At 36.6% G+C, this 15,389-nt stretch overlaps 1 protein-coding gene across 1 annotated transcript in view; it reads left to right on the plus strand.

The window, feature by feature from the left end:
• The window catches only part of ABCA12 (ATP binding cassette subfamily A member 12), a 189,194-nt gene that overhangs the window by 104,421 nt on the left and 69,384 nt on the right, over positions 1–15,389 (plus strand). Inside the window, exons 14-19 of the mRNA XM_043910133.1 lie at positions 698–822; positions 3,222–3,395; positions 6,600–6,764; positions 7,208–7,418; positions 9,190–9,329; positions 11,086–11,205. Of these exons, the coding sequence (XP_043766068.1) occupies positions 698–822; positions 3,222–3,395; positions 6,600–6,764; positions 7,208–7,418; positions 9,190–9,329; positions 11,086–11,205 (935 nt within the window). The remainder of the gene's footprint in view (positions 1–697; positions 823–3,221; positions 3,396–6,599; positions 6,765–7,207; positions 7,419–9,189; positions 9,330–11,085; positions 11,206–15,389) is intronic.

Here is a 15,389-nt window from a genome sequence, read left to right on the forward strand (position 1 = left end):
ATAAAGAAAGTATATTTGCATGAGGGATACTTCATAAAGAAACTGAAAAGGCATTTACAAAATGGAGATCACAATCTCCTAAAATAAAGTCAAAATATCATTTGTTATTCATCAAATGACCCAGATGTGAAATAATTATAATAACTGTTCTAAAAGAGTTTGAAGTTAAACACATTCTATTTGAAAATTGAAATAATGATTGTGAAAATCCTTTATAAAACACAAGGTGCTGGGCAAAGTTAAGAAAAAAATGCTCTGTGGCATTGTTTCAGATTTAGCAAACCTTGTCCCAAGCTGACAATATTATGTGATCTGAGGTGAAAAAGCATCTTGAATTTGTGTGATGTTTTAAATCAAATAGAGAGATATATATTTAGCAAATTGTGTGATCAAAGTCTGCAAGGAAACCATATTTTCTTTGAATCAACCTTGCATTGTACACATTTAAGGAAAATTTATAATCCAGAGCAATCTGTTACCTTGGGTTAATGATATCATAACAGGAATAAGTCTAAATCAGATAGAAATAGATCCTAAAGACACAAAGTTTGCCAAAACTGAGAGACATCTGTTCCTGACACAAGGCATATATGTTGAATATATGTTTGAGTCTAGAAGGTTTCTTTATATTAGAATGACTAAAAGGAATTACATTGCAACCCACATGTGACTTTTGATTTGTCTTATTTTCTTGCAGGCCAGTTAATAGAAATGTTTAAAAATGTTGATGAGCTGAAAGAAGAACTGAGGAGAGCAACAGGAATGTCCAATCAGAGTATCGACAATTTGCTGGCCATTCCCATTCCTGACAACAGAGCTGAGGTGGGATGGAATATGTTTGTACTTACATTCAGGTTTTTAAAAGTTTAAATAGCATTTAGTGTTTGTTGAGCACTTATCAGTAAAACCTGGAGAAACTGCATGCAAATCTGGTGAATTTTCCATGCAAATGGTAAAATTAGAAGCCTAATTCTTAGGTGAAAATAGACGAAAAGTCCTGAAGCAAGAACATTACCACTGTCTGTTCCTTCCCCTCTACTTTTCCTTCCCCTTCCTTTGCCCTCTTTGTCTTCTCTTTATCTTCACCCCCAGATGCTTTTTTAAAATAAGTGGTGCCATCAGTAATTCTTTTGGTTCACTATCACAATCACATTAGCTGAGGTCAGTTTTCACATTTTATTATGATGATGTCAAAGCAAGTTTCAGTAGTGTAATCAGGGGAAAAAAGGAAGGCCATTTACAATTCGTTGGAACTAAAATAAAAATGAATACTCTTTTTTTTTTAATCTCTGAGATAAGACTGAGTATATAAATAGATATGGTTGAGAAAACTCTGGGTAAGTTTGTAGGTATACTAAATGTATTTTGCTGTGAAAATGAGTAATGGCATTTCCTCCTAGGCTGATAATGGGGTTTTCCATTTGAAATGTTTTATCTTTTATCCCTTTTCCAAGTTCATTGTCTGGAAGTGTCATAGAAATTTTCCAAGAGAACCGCAGAGCTTAAGACTTCATCCATTCAAAACTTACGTGTGACAGAGTGTGTCATTTCTAAACACAACCCAGTTATTCTCCAATATGCGATAAAGTTTTTTAAAATCCCTTAAGGCTGACTTTGGAATATCTATGTTTAGTTGTGTCATTTTAATTGGTTCCCCCAGACAAAAATTAAAACTGCTTTACCTTCACTTTTCTTCCTCTAGTTCTAGCAATTAATATTTCTTTACCTTTGCCCCCTGATTTCACCTTTCACTCATAAGATCCTAAAAGATCTAATTTCAGCAATCACATTTTTGGCTTCTGAAGAACAGGTTCAGTTTAGTAAGTAAAAGCAGGTAGACAAGAGAGCATACATTCCTATTACTTTAAAAAGGAAAGAGAGAAAAGATTCTATATTCTTGAATTTCATAAACATTTTGTTTATTTCACCTCAGTGGAAATAGAAATGACTTCTTAACTTACTGTAGTCACACGTCACTTTCCAAACAAGCTTTACTGTCCAGGATTCATACTATTATGTGATTCTGGATTTTTTTTCTTCACCATTCACCTCTGGACCCCAGAGTTTACTGGGTAAGATTGTAACTTCAAATGATTATATAAATGAAGTGCAATTTAAATAAAGTAAGAATAAAATTTTAAGGCAGCAAGAGTCTTAAACTAGTAATTTTCCCAAACTTAATCCAAACCAATTTTCTTTCTTGATACCACTATTTACCCAGTCTTTCAAGCAAGAAATCTTGGATTCACTATGGATTTCTTCTGTCTCTTTTCCCATGATATTTCTTAAGCTTTCCAGCGAACTATGTACTCTTTAAGGACTTCCCTCATAGCTCAGTTGGTCAAGAATCTGCCTGCATGTTCTGAGAGAACAGCACTGAAACAAGTATACTATCAAGGGTGAAACAGATCACTAGCCCAGGTTGGATGCATGAGACAAGTGCTCAAGGCTGGTGCACTGGGAAGACCCAGAGGGATGGGATGGAGAAGGAGGCGGGAAGGGGGATCGGGATGGGGAACACATGTAAATCCATGGCTGAGTCATATCAATGTATGGCAAAAACCACTACAATATTGTAAAGTAATTAGCCTCCAACTAATAAAAATAAATGGAAAAAAAAAAAAAAAGAATCTGCCTGCAATGCAAAAGACCCTGGTTCGATTCCTGGGTTGAGATGATCTGCTGGAGAAGGGAGAGGCTACCCACTCCAGTATCCTTGGGTTTCCCTTGTGGCTCAGCTGGTAAAGAATTGGCCTGCAATGTGGGAGACCTAGGTTCGATCCCTGGGTTGGGAAGGTCCCCTGGAGAAGGGAAAGGCTACCCACTCCAGTATTCTTGGGTTTCCCTGGTGGTTCAGCTGGTAAAGAATCTGCCGGCAATGCGGGAGACCTGGGTTCGATCCCTGGGTTGGGAAGGTCCCCTGGAGTAAGAAACAGCAATCCACTCAGTATTCTTGCCTGGAAAATTCCATGGAGAGAGGAGCCTACGGGTTACCGTCCATGGAGTCACAAACAGTTGGACATGACTGAGTGACTGAACACACACATGGACTCTTATAGGACTATTAATAGCAATTAGTGTTTTAAACAAAAAAATGATTTGATTTTTAAGGCTAATTTGTCTTATTTTTAAATGAAGTCTAAAAGTATAAGAAAACTCCAAATGGACAGGTGGCTTGAAAGGATTCACAGTTAAAGTATTTTTCTTCTTCCAATTTGCAGATTATTTCTAGTGTTTTCTGGTTGCATTCTTGTGATGGTAATATGACCAATCCCAAATTGGAAGATGCAATGAGGGAATTATGCATCAAGCCTCTTCCAGAGAGATCCCGTCTATCTTACCTCATTGGACTTACGTTTCTGCACTACTTAGACGTTTACAACTTCACATACAAGGCAAGTTACTGTGGATGAAATGATTTTAAATTTATAGTTCAGTATAAAAATATTTTATTAGACGTGTATGCTCTCTGATACTATAAGGAATGCAATCCATTTATGTAGCTTTTGGAATTAAAGCTTTTAGAGCTAAGTTGAATCTAATTTTAGAGCTAAGTGGAACCTTAGAGATCATATATTGCAAATTTACATGTTTAATAGATGAGGAAATTAATGTTATGGCCTTATTAACTCTCAATTTGTATATCCAAGACCAGGAATTAAATTTAATATACACTAGAGAATGAAATACAAATGTTACAATAACTTTTTTTTAAGTGAATAAGCATTAATTTGATAGGATAGAAATAAAGATTAGAACTGTTTTTTTTTCAAGTGAAAGAATTGAGGGATTTTTTTTTTGTATTATAAAAAAATTTTTTTTTGTCTTAGATTTAGAGGCTAGCATTATTTATCCAGTAGAACAAAAGAAATTGTCTTTATTAGAGCTGTAAAGTCAGCAGTAATTCCATCTTGCAATAAATAGATGCTTTATAAGTACTTAGTAAATAAAAAACTGAAATAAAAATGTAAACATAAGAAAATTAAATACCTATATTCACTCAAATCTCTACTAGGTCAAAATTATTTACTTGCTATTAAAAACACTGAAAAAAATGTTTTTCTCTTTAAAGTAAAAGAAAATCAGAAGCAACACAGCAGACCTGTGTTATTGAAACATTTTCTCAAAGGAGATGAAGACTTTTTAGGACTAGTTGTAAATAATCCCGTTCCAGGTCATCGTTATCCTAGTTTACATTCTGCAGTGACCGCCTAACTGATCCCTTCGCCTCCGCACTTGTTCCCGCTTCACCAGCCCCACCCTCCTACTCCCCAAGCAGCAGGAGCAGTTCTTTTAAAACTTGAATCAGATCATGTCATTCCTCTGCTCTGCACCTTCCCGTGGCTCCTCATTTTATTCCCGTAACCCCCGATTCCTGCAGGGGCCCCAGAGTCTGCACATCCTCTCCTTGTTTCTCAAATCCCATTTCCTATGTGGCTACTCCCTGGGTCCAGGGCTGCTGCGTGGGACCATTCTAGGAGGTGTCCTGCCTGTGATTTCCGGAACTCTGTGACTTTATTCAACATTGACCTCAGTAAGGTACCATGAGAGTTCTGTTTAAAATGCAACCAGCCTCGTCTACAGCACTCTCAAACCTCCTTTCCTTGTTCTGCTCTTTTTCTATTCCACCTCCAGCATACTATGTATTCTGTTTAATATTCACTTTTGTTTATTTTCTGTCTGCCTCTTTTTGGCTATAGGCTCCATAAGGGCCTCTTTGTTCACTGAAGCGTTTTAAATACCAAAAGCAGTGCCTGGCCCGTGGAAGAACTTAGCAAATACCCATTAACTAAACAATAGTTATTTTACATAAACTATGACGTATGGCTTCCCAGGTGGTGCAGTGGTAAAGAATCCACCTGCGAATGCAGGAGAAGCAAAAAATGCAGTTTCTAACTCTGGGTCAGGAAGATATCCTGGAGTAGGAAATGACAACACATTCCAGTATTCTTGCCTGGAAAATTCCATGGCCAGAGGAGCCTGGTTTGCTACAGTCCAGGGGATCACAAAGAGTTGGATATGACTGAGCATGAACATGACTTAAAATGCAGAAAAACTGCAATTATTAATTTTTTCATCTAAAATTTTCATATTTATCTTACAATGCTTCTGCAGTGCACATATCAAACTATTTCTTATTGAGTATAGTAATTAAATATGTGCATTTGACAAGCAGAAGACCATTCCTAGTTCTTTCAGGAACTGCAAATAAAAATAATGAAAAATTTCTCATCATTAGTCAATTTGTTTCAAATCAATGTAGGAATGCCTAGAATTTTGGTAGAACTGGAAGAAAAAAAATGAATCTGCAGTCAATAGCTATGTTATAGAGACAGCTCTGTCTTTGTAACATTTCTTCAACTGAATCTTGTGCTCACAATAGTGGTCTTTGACCCCCTTGGACATGCCAACAGCTTTCCCTCTTCAGGAACTTCACAGATCTTAACCCCTCTACTATCTATGTCTCCTTATTCCTCCTATGGTTTGTTCATTCTCTGCTTTGTGGTGTCATCTTGGAAAGACTTCTTTTGATTTCTCAGCTAAACTCCCTACCTCCTCATATTACCCAGCCTTTTATTCATTGATTTGTCTCATATCTGTTCCTCCTATTAATACAAAACTCCCTGAGTGAAAGGATGATGCCAGTTTGGGCACTGCTATACCTATCACCTCCCCCAGTGCTGGGAACATAACAGGCACTCAATTAATGTTTGTTGAATAAATGAGTGAAAGAGAGAATAAAATGTACATTAAAAAAATAATTTCAGTGTTTTTTTCCTGCAACAGAAATGCATTGTGGAATTATGATTAAGCCTGATAAACCATGTGAGCTTTTTGACAGAGCTTTTCTGATTTTAAGGAGCAATTGTGATTTTTGAATAATAGTGTACATGAAGAATTATGTAATTGACATTTGCCTTTCTGACTTTTAAAATCACTTATTTTTGGCAAATTTATTGAGGTATAATTTATATATTATAAAATTCACTCACTTTAAGGGTGCAGTTTAATGGGGTTTTTTTTAAAGCCAATTATAGAATTGTGCAACTGTTACCACAATATGATTTTATAGTAATCCCAATGCAATTTTCAACACAAAAAGAAGCTTTCTGTCCATTTACAGTCAATCTCATTCTGACCTCTAGCATAGGCACTGCCTAATCTATTTTATGTCTCCATAGATTTGTCATTTTTAGACATTTTATTTAAATTGAATCATACAATTTGTGGGTTTTGTATCTAGCTTTTTTCAGTTAGTATAATGTTTTAAGTTTCATTCATGTTGTAACATGTCAGTGTGTAACTTCTTTTGTCAAATAGTTTTCCAGTTTACAGATATACATTTTGTTTATCCATTCACTTGAATTGTTTCCACTTGTTGGCTATTCTAAATAATGCTGCCATAGACATTCCCATAAAATCTTTGTGTGGGTGTATTTTTTAAATTTCTGTTGGGTAAATATCTAGGAATCAAATTTTTGGTTATATGGTAAATTTGTGTTTATTTAGTAAGCTTCTTGCTATTTTCACCAACAGTGTGGGAGGGTTCCAGTTTCTCCACCAAAAAAATCATTTCTTTTCTTTTTTGTTCCTGTTAGGTGTTTTTCCCTAGGGAAAATCAAAAGCCAATAGAAAAGATGATAGAACTCTTCACAAGGCTAAAAGAGATCCTCAATCAGATGGCTTCTGGCACACGACCGCTGCTAGACAAAATGAGATCCCTGAAACAAATGCATCTGCCCAGAAGTTTTCCACTAACACAGGTAGAAAAGTCACCCAATAATGTTCTTGCTGGAAAATTCCTTTTGTCATCTTAGCTTTTGCTGCTGCTGTTGCTAAGTCGCTTCAGTTGTGTCCGACTCTGTGCGACCCCATAGACAGCAGCCCACCAGGCTCCTCTGTCCCTGGGATTCTCCAGGCAAGAATACCGCAGTGGGTCTTAACTTTTGAGATTAGTTATAATACATTCAACTACAGATAGAGTACATTGTCCAAAGTCACTTACAGAAAAACTCTTCTTCTATGGCACAAGTTTTTGCCATTTGAATTGGAGAAGTTTAGCATTCTGCATTTACATTTGGGATACTATTTTAAAGAAATTGTGGAACTGAAAGAATTCTCCAAACATTGTGAGGTTTTTAATATTGTTTTCAATAGCATTTATAGCTCATATAATGTTAATAAATCATATATTTTTATCTCACAGGCAATGTACAGAAACAACCGGATAAACACTCCCCAAGGATCATTTAGTACCATTTCCCAAGCACTGTGCTCCCAAGGAATTACCACTGAATATTTAGTTGCCTTGCTGCCCTCTTCTCAGAGGCAGAAAGGCAATCACACTAAGGACTTTTTAACTCATAAATTAAGTAAAGAACAAATTGCTGCAAAGTATGGAATTCCCTTACATGCCAGTGAGTATACTTCAAAATCAGCATGATAATATCACCTCCTAACATTGTTTACTAAACCTTAGTCTTTTTTTTATTGGCTGTATACCCTCTGTTGTACAATATATCCTTGTATCTTATTTTATACATAGTAGTTGGTGCCTCCTGGTACCCTACGCCATCTTGTCTCTTTTTCTCCACTGGTAACCACTGTGTTTTCTATAGCTGTGAGTCTGTTTCTTTTTTGTTATATTCACTATTTTGTTGTGGTTTTTGGTTTTCACATATAAATGATATAAAGTATTTGTCTTTGTCTGACATTTCATTTAGCATAATGTCCTCCAAGTCCATCCACGTTATTGCAAATGGCAAAATTTCATTCTTTTTTATGACTAAAATTCCATTTTGTATATATATATACCACATCTTTATCCATTCATCTGTTGATGGACACTTAGGTTGCATCCATATCTTGGTAAATGTAAAAAATGTCTTTATGAACATTGGGGTGCATGTATCTTTTTAAAGTAGTGCTTTGGTTATTTTGGGTATATACCCAGATGTAGAAGTATTGAGTCATAGAGTAGTTTTATTTTTAGTTTCTTAAGAAAAACTCCATAATGTTTTCCACAGTGGCTGTAACAATTTACATTCCCATCAATAGTGTGCCAGGGTTCCCTTTTCTCCAAATCCTTGCCCTCATTTGTTATTTGTGTTCTTTTTGACGGCCATTATTACAGGTGTGAGGTGATATCTCATTTTAGTTTTGATTTGCATTTCCTCCCAATCATCTATGTTGAACATCATTTCATGTGCTTATTGGCCATCTGCATTTCCTCTTTGGAAAAATGACTATTCAGGTCTTCTCCCCAATTTTAGTTGTTTTTTTTTTTAAATGGTGCATTGTAATCTTACATTTTATTTTAAATGAAGCATTAATTTTCCCAAAGAAAACATTCATATAGCATTTGCCACACATCAAGCATGATCTGCGTATCAACTCATTCACTCTTCACAACAACCCTGTGAGGCAGGTGCTACTATAGCTGCAACTTAGCAAGAGAAATGAGGCACAAAGTAATTGAGTAGCCTGGCCGCAGTTGCCCAACGTGAAAGTATCAAAGCTATGATTTGAACCCAGGCAATCTGCCGCAAAGTCTAGCTTCTTAACACCTTGCCAGTGAATGATACAGTAACATGCCTTAAATCTGCTCAGTGTTTTTTCTTAACTTTTTAGAATTAGAAATTTGTCTCACACATAAAAGAGTTTCATGACTGAAGCAGAACTACAAACGTTCAGTGGCACAGCAAAGCTGTTTATTTGATCTATAAGCTTTGAGATGTGAAATATGATCAACTGAGCTCTTCCAAGCAATATGGGATGTTTAGTAGAGCAATTGGATTGACACATTTATACATCTTTTTATTCATCCAGCAAACATTTATTGGATAGCTCTTATGTATCTGGTGCAATAGCAGAATTTTGTATATTTTGTAAAATTAAGTGAAGAAGACCTGTTGGAAGACATTCTGAAATGTGGTTTTCAACCTTTCTAACTCCTCTTGGTAAAATGCCATCACTTATTATGCACTTTCTAGTTAGATTAAACTTACGCCCAAAAAGGATGTGTTCCTGCGGTTTCTTACTTTGATAGCAGATGCCTTGTGTTTGTTGATAGCAAAGAACATACAAGACATGCATTTTGGGGTGTTGTAACAATAATTTTTGTCAATTTACCATAAATAAATTTTAAATATATATATTAAATGGTTTTATTGTGCTTTCTCTTTCCAGCACCGTTTTGCTTTTCCCTTTATAAGGACATCATTAATATGCCTGCTGGACCAGTGATTTGGGCTTTCTTGAAACCCATGTTGTTGGGAAGGATTTTGTATGCACCATACACCCCCGTCACAAAGGCAATAATGGAAAAGGTTTGACCATTAATACTCAAAGTTTCTATCTTAAGTATTAAGGTGATTTTTAAAGTAGTCAGCTTCCAAATTTACTCTAGTTGGCTCAGATATTTTTCTAGCCTACGTACTATTTACCTTGGGCTTTCTGAAACTCTTAACAATTCTCAACTTCTGCCCTGTATATGTGTAAAGATGTAGATTGGATAGTAGCTCCTTGAAGAGAAATGAACCATGTTGATACTTGAGAATGAGGTTAGTTGTAGCAGGACCTCAGACTTTTCAATTTATCACCCAAAGCAGGAAATTTTTCTACAGCTGGCATCTAACTTTCAAAGTGTGTAAAAATAATGGCACTAGAAAAAATAATATTGGGCAAATATAGCTAGTTTGAACAAAAGCAATTGCTAAGTTATAGCAATTTACATAGGCTTCATATTTGGTTGTACAATTTAACATCCTATAATTATATACAAGATAGATGTTGAGAAAGACAGCATTATTAACAGTAACTATACTTATCAACTACCTAGTATAACCATAATAGCCTTTTTCTTTCATTCTTAAAGTTGACATTAGTGATTTGAACTATAAACATGATACTTTTAAAATGATAAGAATGAAGGTGAAAAAATTATACTTTATCATTACTTGGTCATTAAACTATAGTTTATGTAAATATAAATTATTTTTAGGTCTATATAAAAATAGACATGAAGTCATCACTGATTTCTGGAATGATCTTTGCTTTTACTATTTGTGTTTTAATATCCTATTTGCTTTATTGGCTGCACACTTCTCCATAATTTTTTACAAATGAAGTCATTAAATGCTTATTTTCTAAGGGTAGTTTTTTTCTGTTTTGCTTGCCTCTCATCTTTTTCTCCTTTCTTGATCCTGCTCTTCCTTTCATGTAAACTAATGAATGTTAACTTTCAAAGATGTGGCTTTTGATAATTTATGTACATTTCTCTAATCTTTTATATATTATGATACTGGATTCACTCATATGCAGAATGGTCATTGTTTGCATTTTTAAAATAAGGCTTTATTATAATACTTTTCTACATATTACTTTAGTCACACAACAATACCTTGTGGAAATTCTTCCAATTCAATAGATACAGTTTATTCATTCTTTTTGAAGACTGAACATTTTTTCACATTCAGTCAATTCTCAAATGTTGGGACATTCTTTTTGTTTCTAGTGTTTACTTTTGTTGTTGTTGTTCATGTAAATAATGTGGCAACAAATACTTTGTGTATATGACTTTACACAGTGGTATTTTTATTTCACTGAGGTGAATGTTCAAGATTGAAGGACTGAAGAATATTGTATTCTGTTTTAATGACTGTCATCAGATTGCTTTCCAGAAAAAGCTATACACATCCCTTTCCACCAGCATTACATGAAAGCATCCGTCTTCTTACATCCTTGAACTAGAAAGTTTCTCTAGTAGTAAAGTTAAATGTACCACTGGTAAAAGTGGGTAACTTGTGAGAATTCCAGAAGATGTGCTTTCCTTTCAGCTATACATTTTCAGTGGACATGAAGTAAACCTTAAATTTTCCAGAATTTTTATTTGTAACCTTGACCCTATAAAAGCTGCCACTTAAAAAATTTTGATCACGTGGGAAATTTCTGACAATGTTTTACTGACTCTACTTTTTAGAACTGTTTCTTAGAGTTATATAACAAAACAACCTTGAGATACCTTTTAGAAATACAGGAAAAATACCAGTGGGCCAGATTTATTTCTGTTTCTTTGTCTTTTAGTCTAATGTAACCCTGAGGCAGTTGGCAGAATTAAGAGCAAAATCTCAAGAGTGGATGGATAAGTCACCGCTTTTCATGAATTCCTTCCAACTGTTAAACCAGACAATTCCAATGCTCCAGGTAGGAGACAGTTCTGTCATTACCTTTCGTACGGATTATAATTCTTTGAGATTTGAATCACCTTCGTTAGGAGAATGGGCAGTTAGTAATGTAGAATCCGTATTCAACAGATTAAAATTGCCTCTCCTCCAGAGAGCAGGTGTGAGACAGGATAACAGATCTGTCATTCGTGTTTGTAACCTTCCTCACCTCTTCTACAACAGTTTCTCTTTATGTAATTCAGAGATAATCATTTTACAAGTTAATTCTGACACATCCCTAGTGATGTAAATCTATTGTCCAAAACTAAAATGCCAGAAAATCTACTTAAAATATGTTGTTTTATTTCTTTAAATTATGTGTGGCTATTTTAACTGAACCAGAATTCCTAAAGTACTGATATTCTGAAGAAGAATGTTAAATTTGAGTTCTTTGGTTGAGATATCTGACAAATATTTGACAAAGCACCTCAAATCCAACACTCGCTAGTTGAAAAGTATCATCTCAATTCTCATAAAAGATGCAGAGTTCTCTGAAGAGGATGCAAGTCGTGTTGGGAATTGTTCCAATCACCAAGAGAGCTATTGGCAGCTAAATATCAGGCTAGTGATAAAGAACCCGCTTGCCAATGCAGGAGACATAAGAGATGTGGGTTCAATCCCTAGATTGGGAAGATACCCTGGAGGAGGGCATGGCAACCCACTCCAGTATTCTTGCCTGGAGAATCCCATGTAGAGAGAAGCCTGGCAGGCTACAGTCCATAGGGTCGCAGAGACTCGGACATGACTGAAGTGACTTAGTATGTACGCACAAACATCAGGCAGCAGAGTTAGACCCATTATCAGTGGGAGAAGAGAACATTTTCAGGAATGGTAACAACTTAGGAACTTCAAAATAGTATGGATTGCATATTCAAAGAATTGATAGAGGCCCTTGGAAAATTGATTAAACCCTAGAAGATTTTTGCAACAGCAACAACAAAAAAATGCCTTTCTTTATAATCATGGCTCAAGAAGTTAAACATCGAACAAAGAATTTGTGTCATACAACTTTGGTAAAAAAGTTATACCCAAAAGATGTTTTACCCAGTCTTTGTTTTGACTAATAATTAGTCATAATTACAATTACAACCTAAATTTTATTAGAATTGTAGCACTAATTTCTAAATAGATATTTAGCACAATTAATATAAATGAAGTGAGGTGAAAATCACTCAGTCGTGTCTGACTCTTTGCAACCCCTAGGATGGTCCATGGAATTCTCCAGGCCAGAATACTGGAGTAGGTAGCTGTTCCCTTCGCTAGGTGATCTTCTCAACCCAAGGAATGAACCCAGGTCTTCTGCATTGCTGAGCACCAAAGAATTGATGCTTTTGAACTGTGGTGTGGAGAAGACTCTTGAGAGTCCTTTGGACTGCACGGAGATCCAACCAGTCCATCCTAAAGGAAATCAGTCCTGGATATTCATTGGAAGGACTGATGCTGAAGCTGAAACTCCAGTACTTTGGCCACCTGATGCAAAGAACTGACTCATTTGAAAAGGCCCTGATGCTGGGAAAGATTGAAGATGGGAGGAGAAGGGGGTGAAAGAGAATGAGATGGTTGGATGGCATCACCGACTCAATGGACATGAGTTTGAGTAAACTCCAGGAGTTGGTGATGGACAGGGAAGCCTAGCGTGCTGCAGTCTGTTGGGTCACAAAGAGTTGAACATGACTGAGAGACTGAACTGAACTGAACTCCCGCATTGCAGGTGGATTCTTTACCAGCTGAGCCAGCAGGGAAACCCACGAATACTGGAGTAGGTAGCCTATCCTTTCTCCAGTGGATCTTCCCGACCCAAGAATTAAACAAGGGTGTCCTGCATTGCAGGTGGATTCTTCACCAGCTGAGCTACCAGGGAAGCCCATAATTTAAAATAAACTTTTCATCAAATATCTTCCCCACAATTTTCTATTAAATGTAGTTCTGATTTTAAATATGTCCATTTTTTAAATATCCTACTTATCTCTGATCTTAAGAACAATATTATCTTGATTAAATTTCAGTTTTCTCCCTCTCCCCACAGTTTTACTGAGAAATAATTAACATAATCACTGTATCAGTTTAAGGTGTATAGCATGATGGTTTGAGATATATATAGAAATGATTGGGCTTCCTAGGTGGCGCTCGTGGTAAAGATCCCATCTGCCAATGCAGGAGACAAAGACACGGGTTCAATCTCTGGGCCAGGAAGATCCCCTGGAGTAGGAAAAGCCAACCCACTCCAGTGTTCTTACCTGGAAAATTTCACAGACGGAGGAGTCTGGTGGGCTACAGTCAATGGGGTCACAAAGAGTTGGACACACCTGGAGCAACTGAGCATTCTTTGGCATTGCCTTTCTTTGGGATTGGAATGAAGCCAGGCTTCAGTAATACGTTAACTGTGAGCTTCCAGATGTTCAAGCTGGTTTTAGAAAAGGCAGAGGAACCAGAGATCAAATTGCCAACATCTGATAGATCATCAAAACAGCAAGAGAGTTACAGGAAAACATCCATTTCTGCTTTATTGACTATGTCAAACAAAGCCTTTGACTGTGTGGATCACAATAAATTGTGGAAAATTCTTCAAGAGATGGGAATACCAGACCACCTGACCTGCCTCTTGAGAAATTTGTATGCAGGTCAGGAGGCAACAGTTAGAACTGGGCGTGGAACAACAGACTGGTTTCAGATAGGAAAAGGAGTACATCAAGGCTGTATATTGTCACCCTGCTTATTTAACTTCTATACAGAGTACATCATGAGAAACGCTGGGCTGGAGGAAGCACAAGCTGGAATCAAGATTCCCGGGAGAAATATCAATAACCTCAGATATGCAGATGACACCACTCTTATGGCAGAAAGTGAAGAAGAACTAAAGAGCCTCTTGATGAAAGTGAAAGAGGAGAGTGAAAAAGTTGGCTTAAAGCTCAAGATTCAGAAAACTAAGATCGTGTCATCCAGTCCCATCACTTCCTGGCAAATAGATGGGGAAACAGTGGAAACAGTGGCTGACTTTATTTTGGGGGGCTCCAAAATCACTGCAGATGGTGACTGCAGCCATGAAATAAAAAGATGCTTACTCCTTGGAAGGAAAGTTATGACCAACCTAGACAGCATATTAAAAAGCAGAGACATTACTTTGCCAACAAGGGTCCATCTAGTCAAGGCTATGGTTTTTCCAGTGGTCATGTATGGATGTGAGAGTTGAACTATAAAGAAAGCTGAGCACAGAAGAATTGATGCTTTTGAACTGTGGTGTTGGAGAAGACTCTTGAAAGTCCCTTGGACTGCAAGGAGATCCAACCAGTCCATCCTTAGGGAGATCAGTCCTGGGTGTTCATTGGAAGGACTGATGTTGAAGCTGAAACTCCAATACTTTGGCCACCTGATGCAAAGAACTGACTCGTTTGAAAAGACCCTGATGCTGGGAAAGATTGAGGGCAGGAGGAGAAGGGGACGACAGAGGATGAGATGGCATCACCGACTTGGTGGACATGGGTTTGGGTAGATTCAGGCAGTTGGTGATGGACAGGGATGCCTGGCGTGCTGCAATTCATGGGGTCGCAAAGAGTCGGACACGACTGAGCAACTGAACTGAGCTGAAACAACTGAACACACACACACGCATTATGAAATGATCACCATAGTAGATTTAGTAACCATCCATCATCTCATGTAAATACAGTAAAAAGAAAGAAAAAAAGGTTTTTCTCTTTGTGCTGAAATCTCTTAGGATCTATTCTAGCAACGTTCCTCTGTGTGGTACAGCGGTATTAACTAATAGTCATCATGTTGTAGATTGCATCCCTGGTACAGATGTATCTCATAATTCAAAGTTTGTACCTTTTGATCACCTTCATCCAATTCCCCATCTACCCACTCCCTACATCTGATAATCACAAATGTTCATTCCAAGGGGCCTTTTTTAGTGAGTTTCAGATAATAAAGGCTATATTAACAGTACCTTATTGACACATGTATTTCTTCAGTGAAAAATTGCTATTTTCTCCTGAAACTTTTTTTCAGTGAACAGATAATAATCCCACACATATTATTTCATTAAGGAAAGTTTTGCTGGCTAAAGAAGTGAATTAACAAGGGACATGATCTATGCATAATAGTTCCAAAGTATAGTAATTTGGTAAGAAGAAAATCCTGTGACCATGTTCATAAAGGGATCAT

This window comes from Cervus elaphus, chromosome 8, assembly GCF_910594005.1.
Source record: "Cervus elaphus chromosome 8, mCerEla1.1, whole genome shotgun sequence".
NCBI lineage: Eukaryota > Metazoa > Chordata > Mammalia > Artiodactyla > Cervidae > Cervus > Cervus elaphus.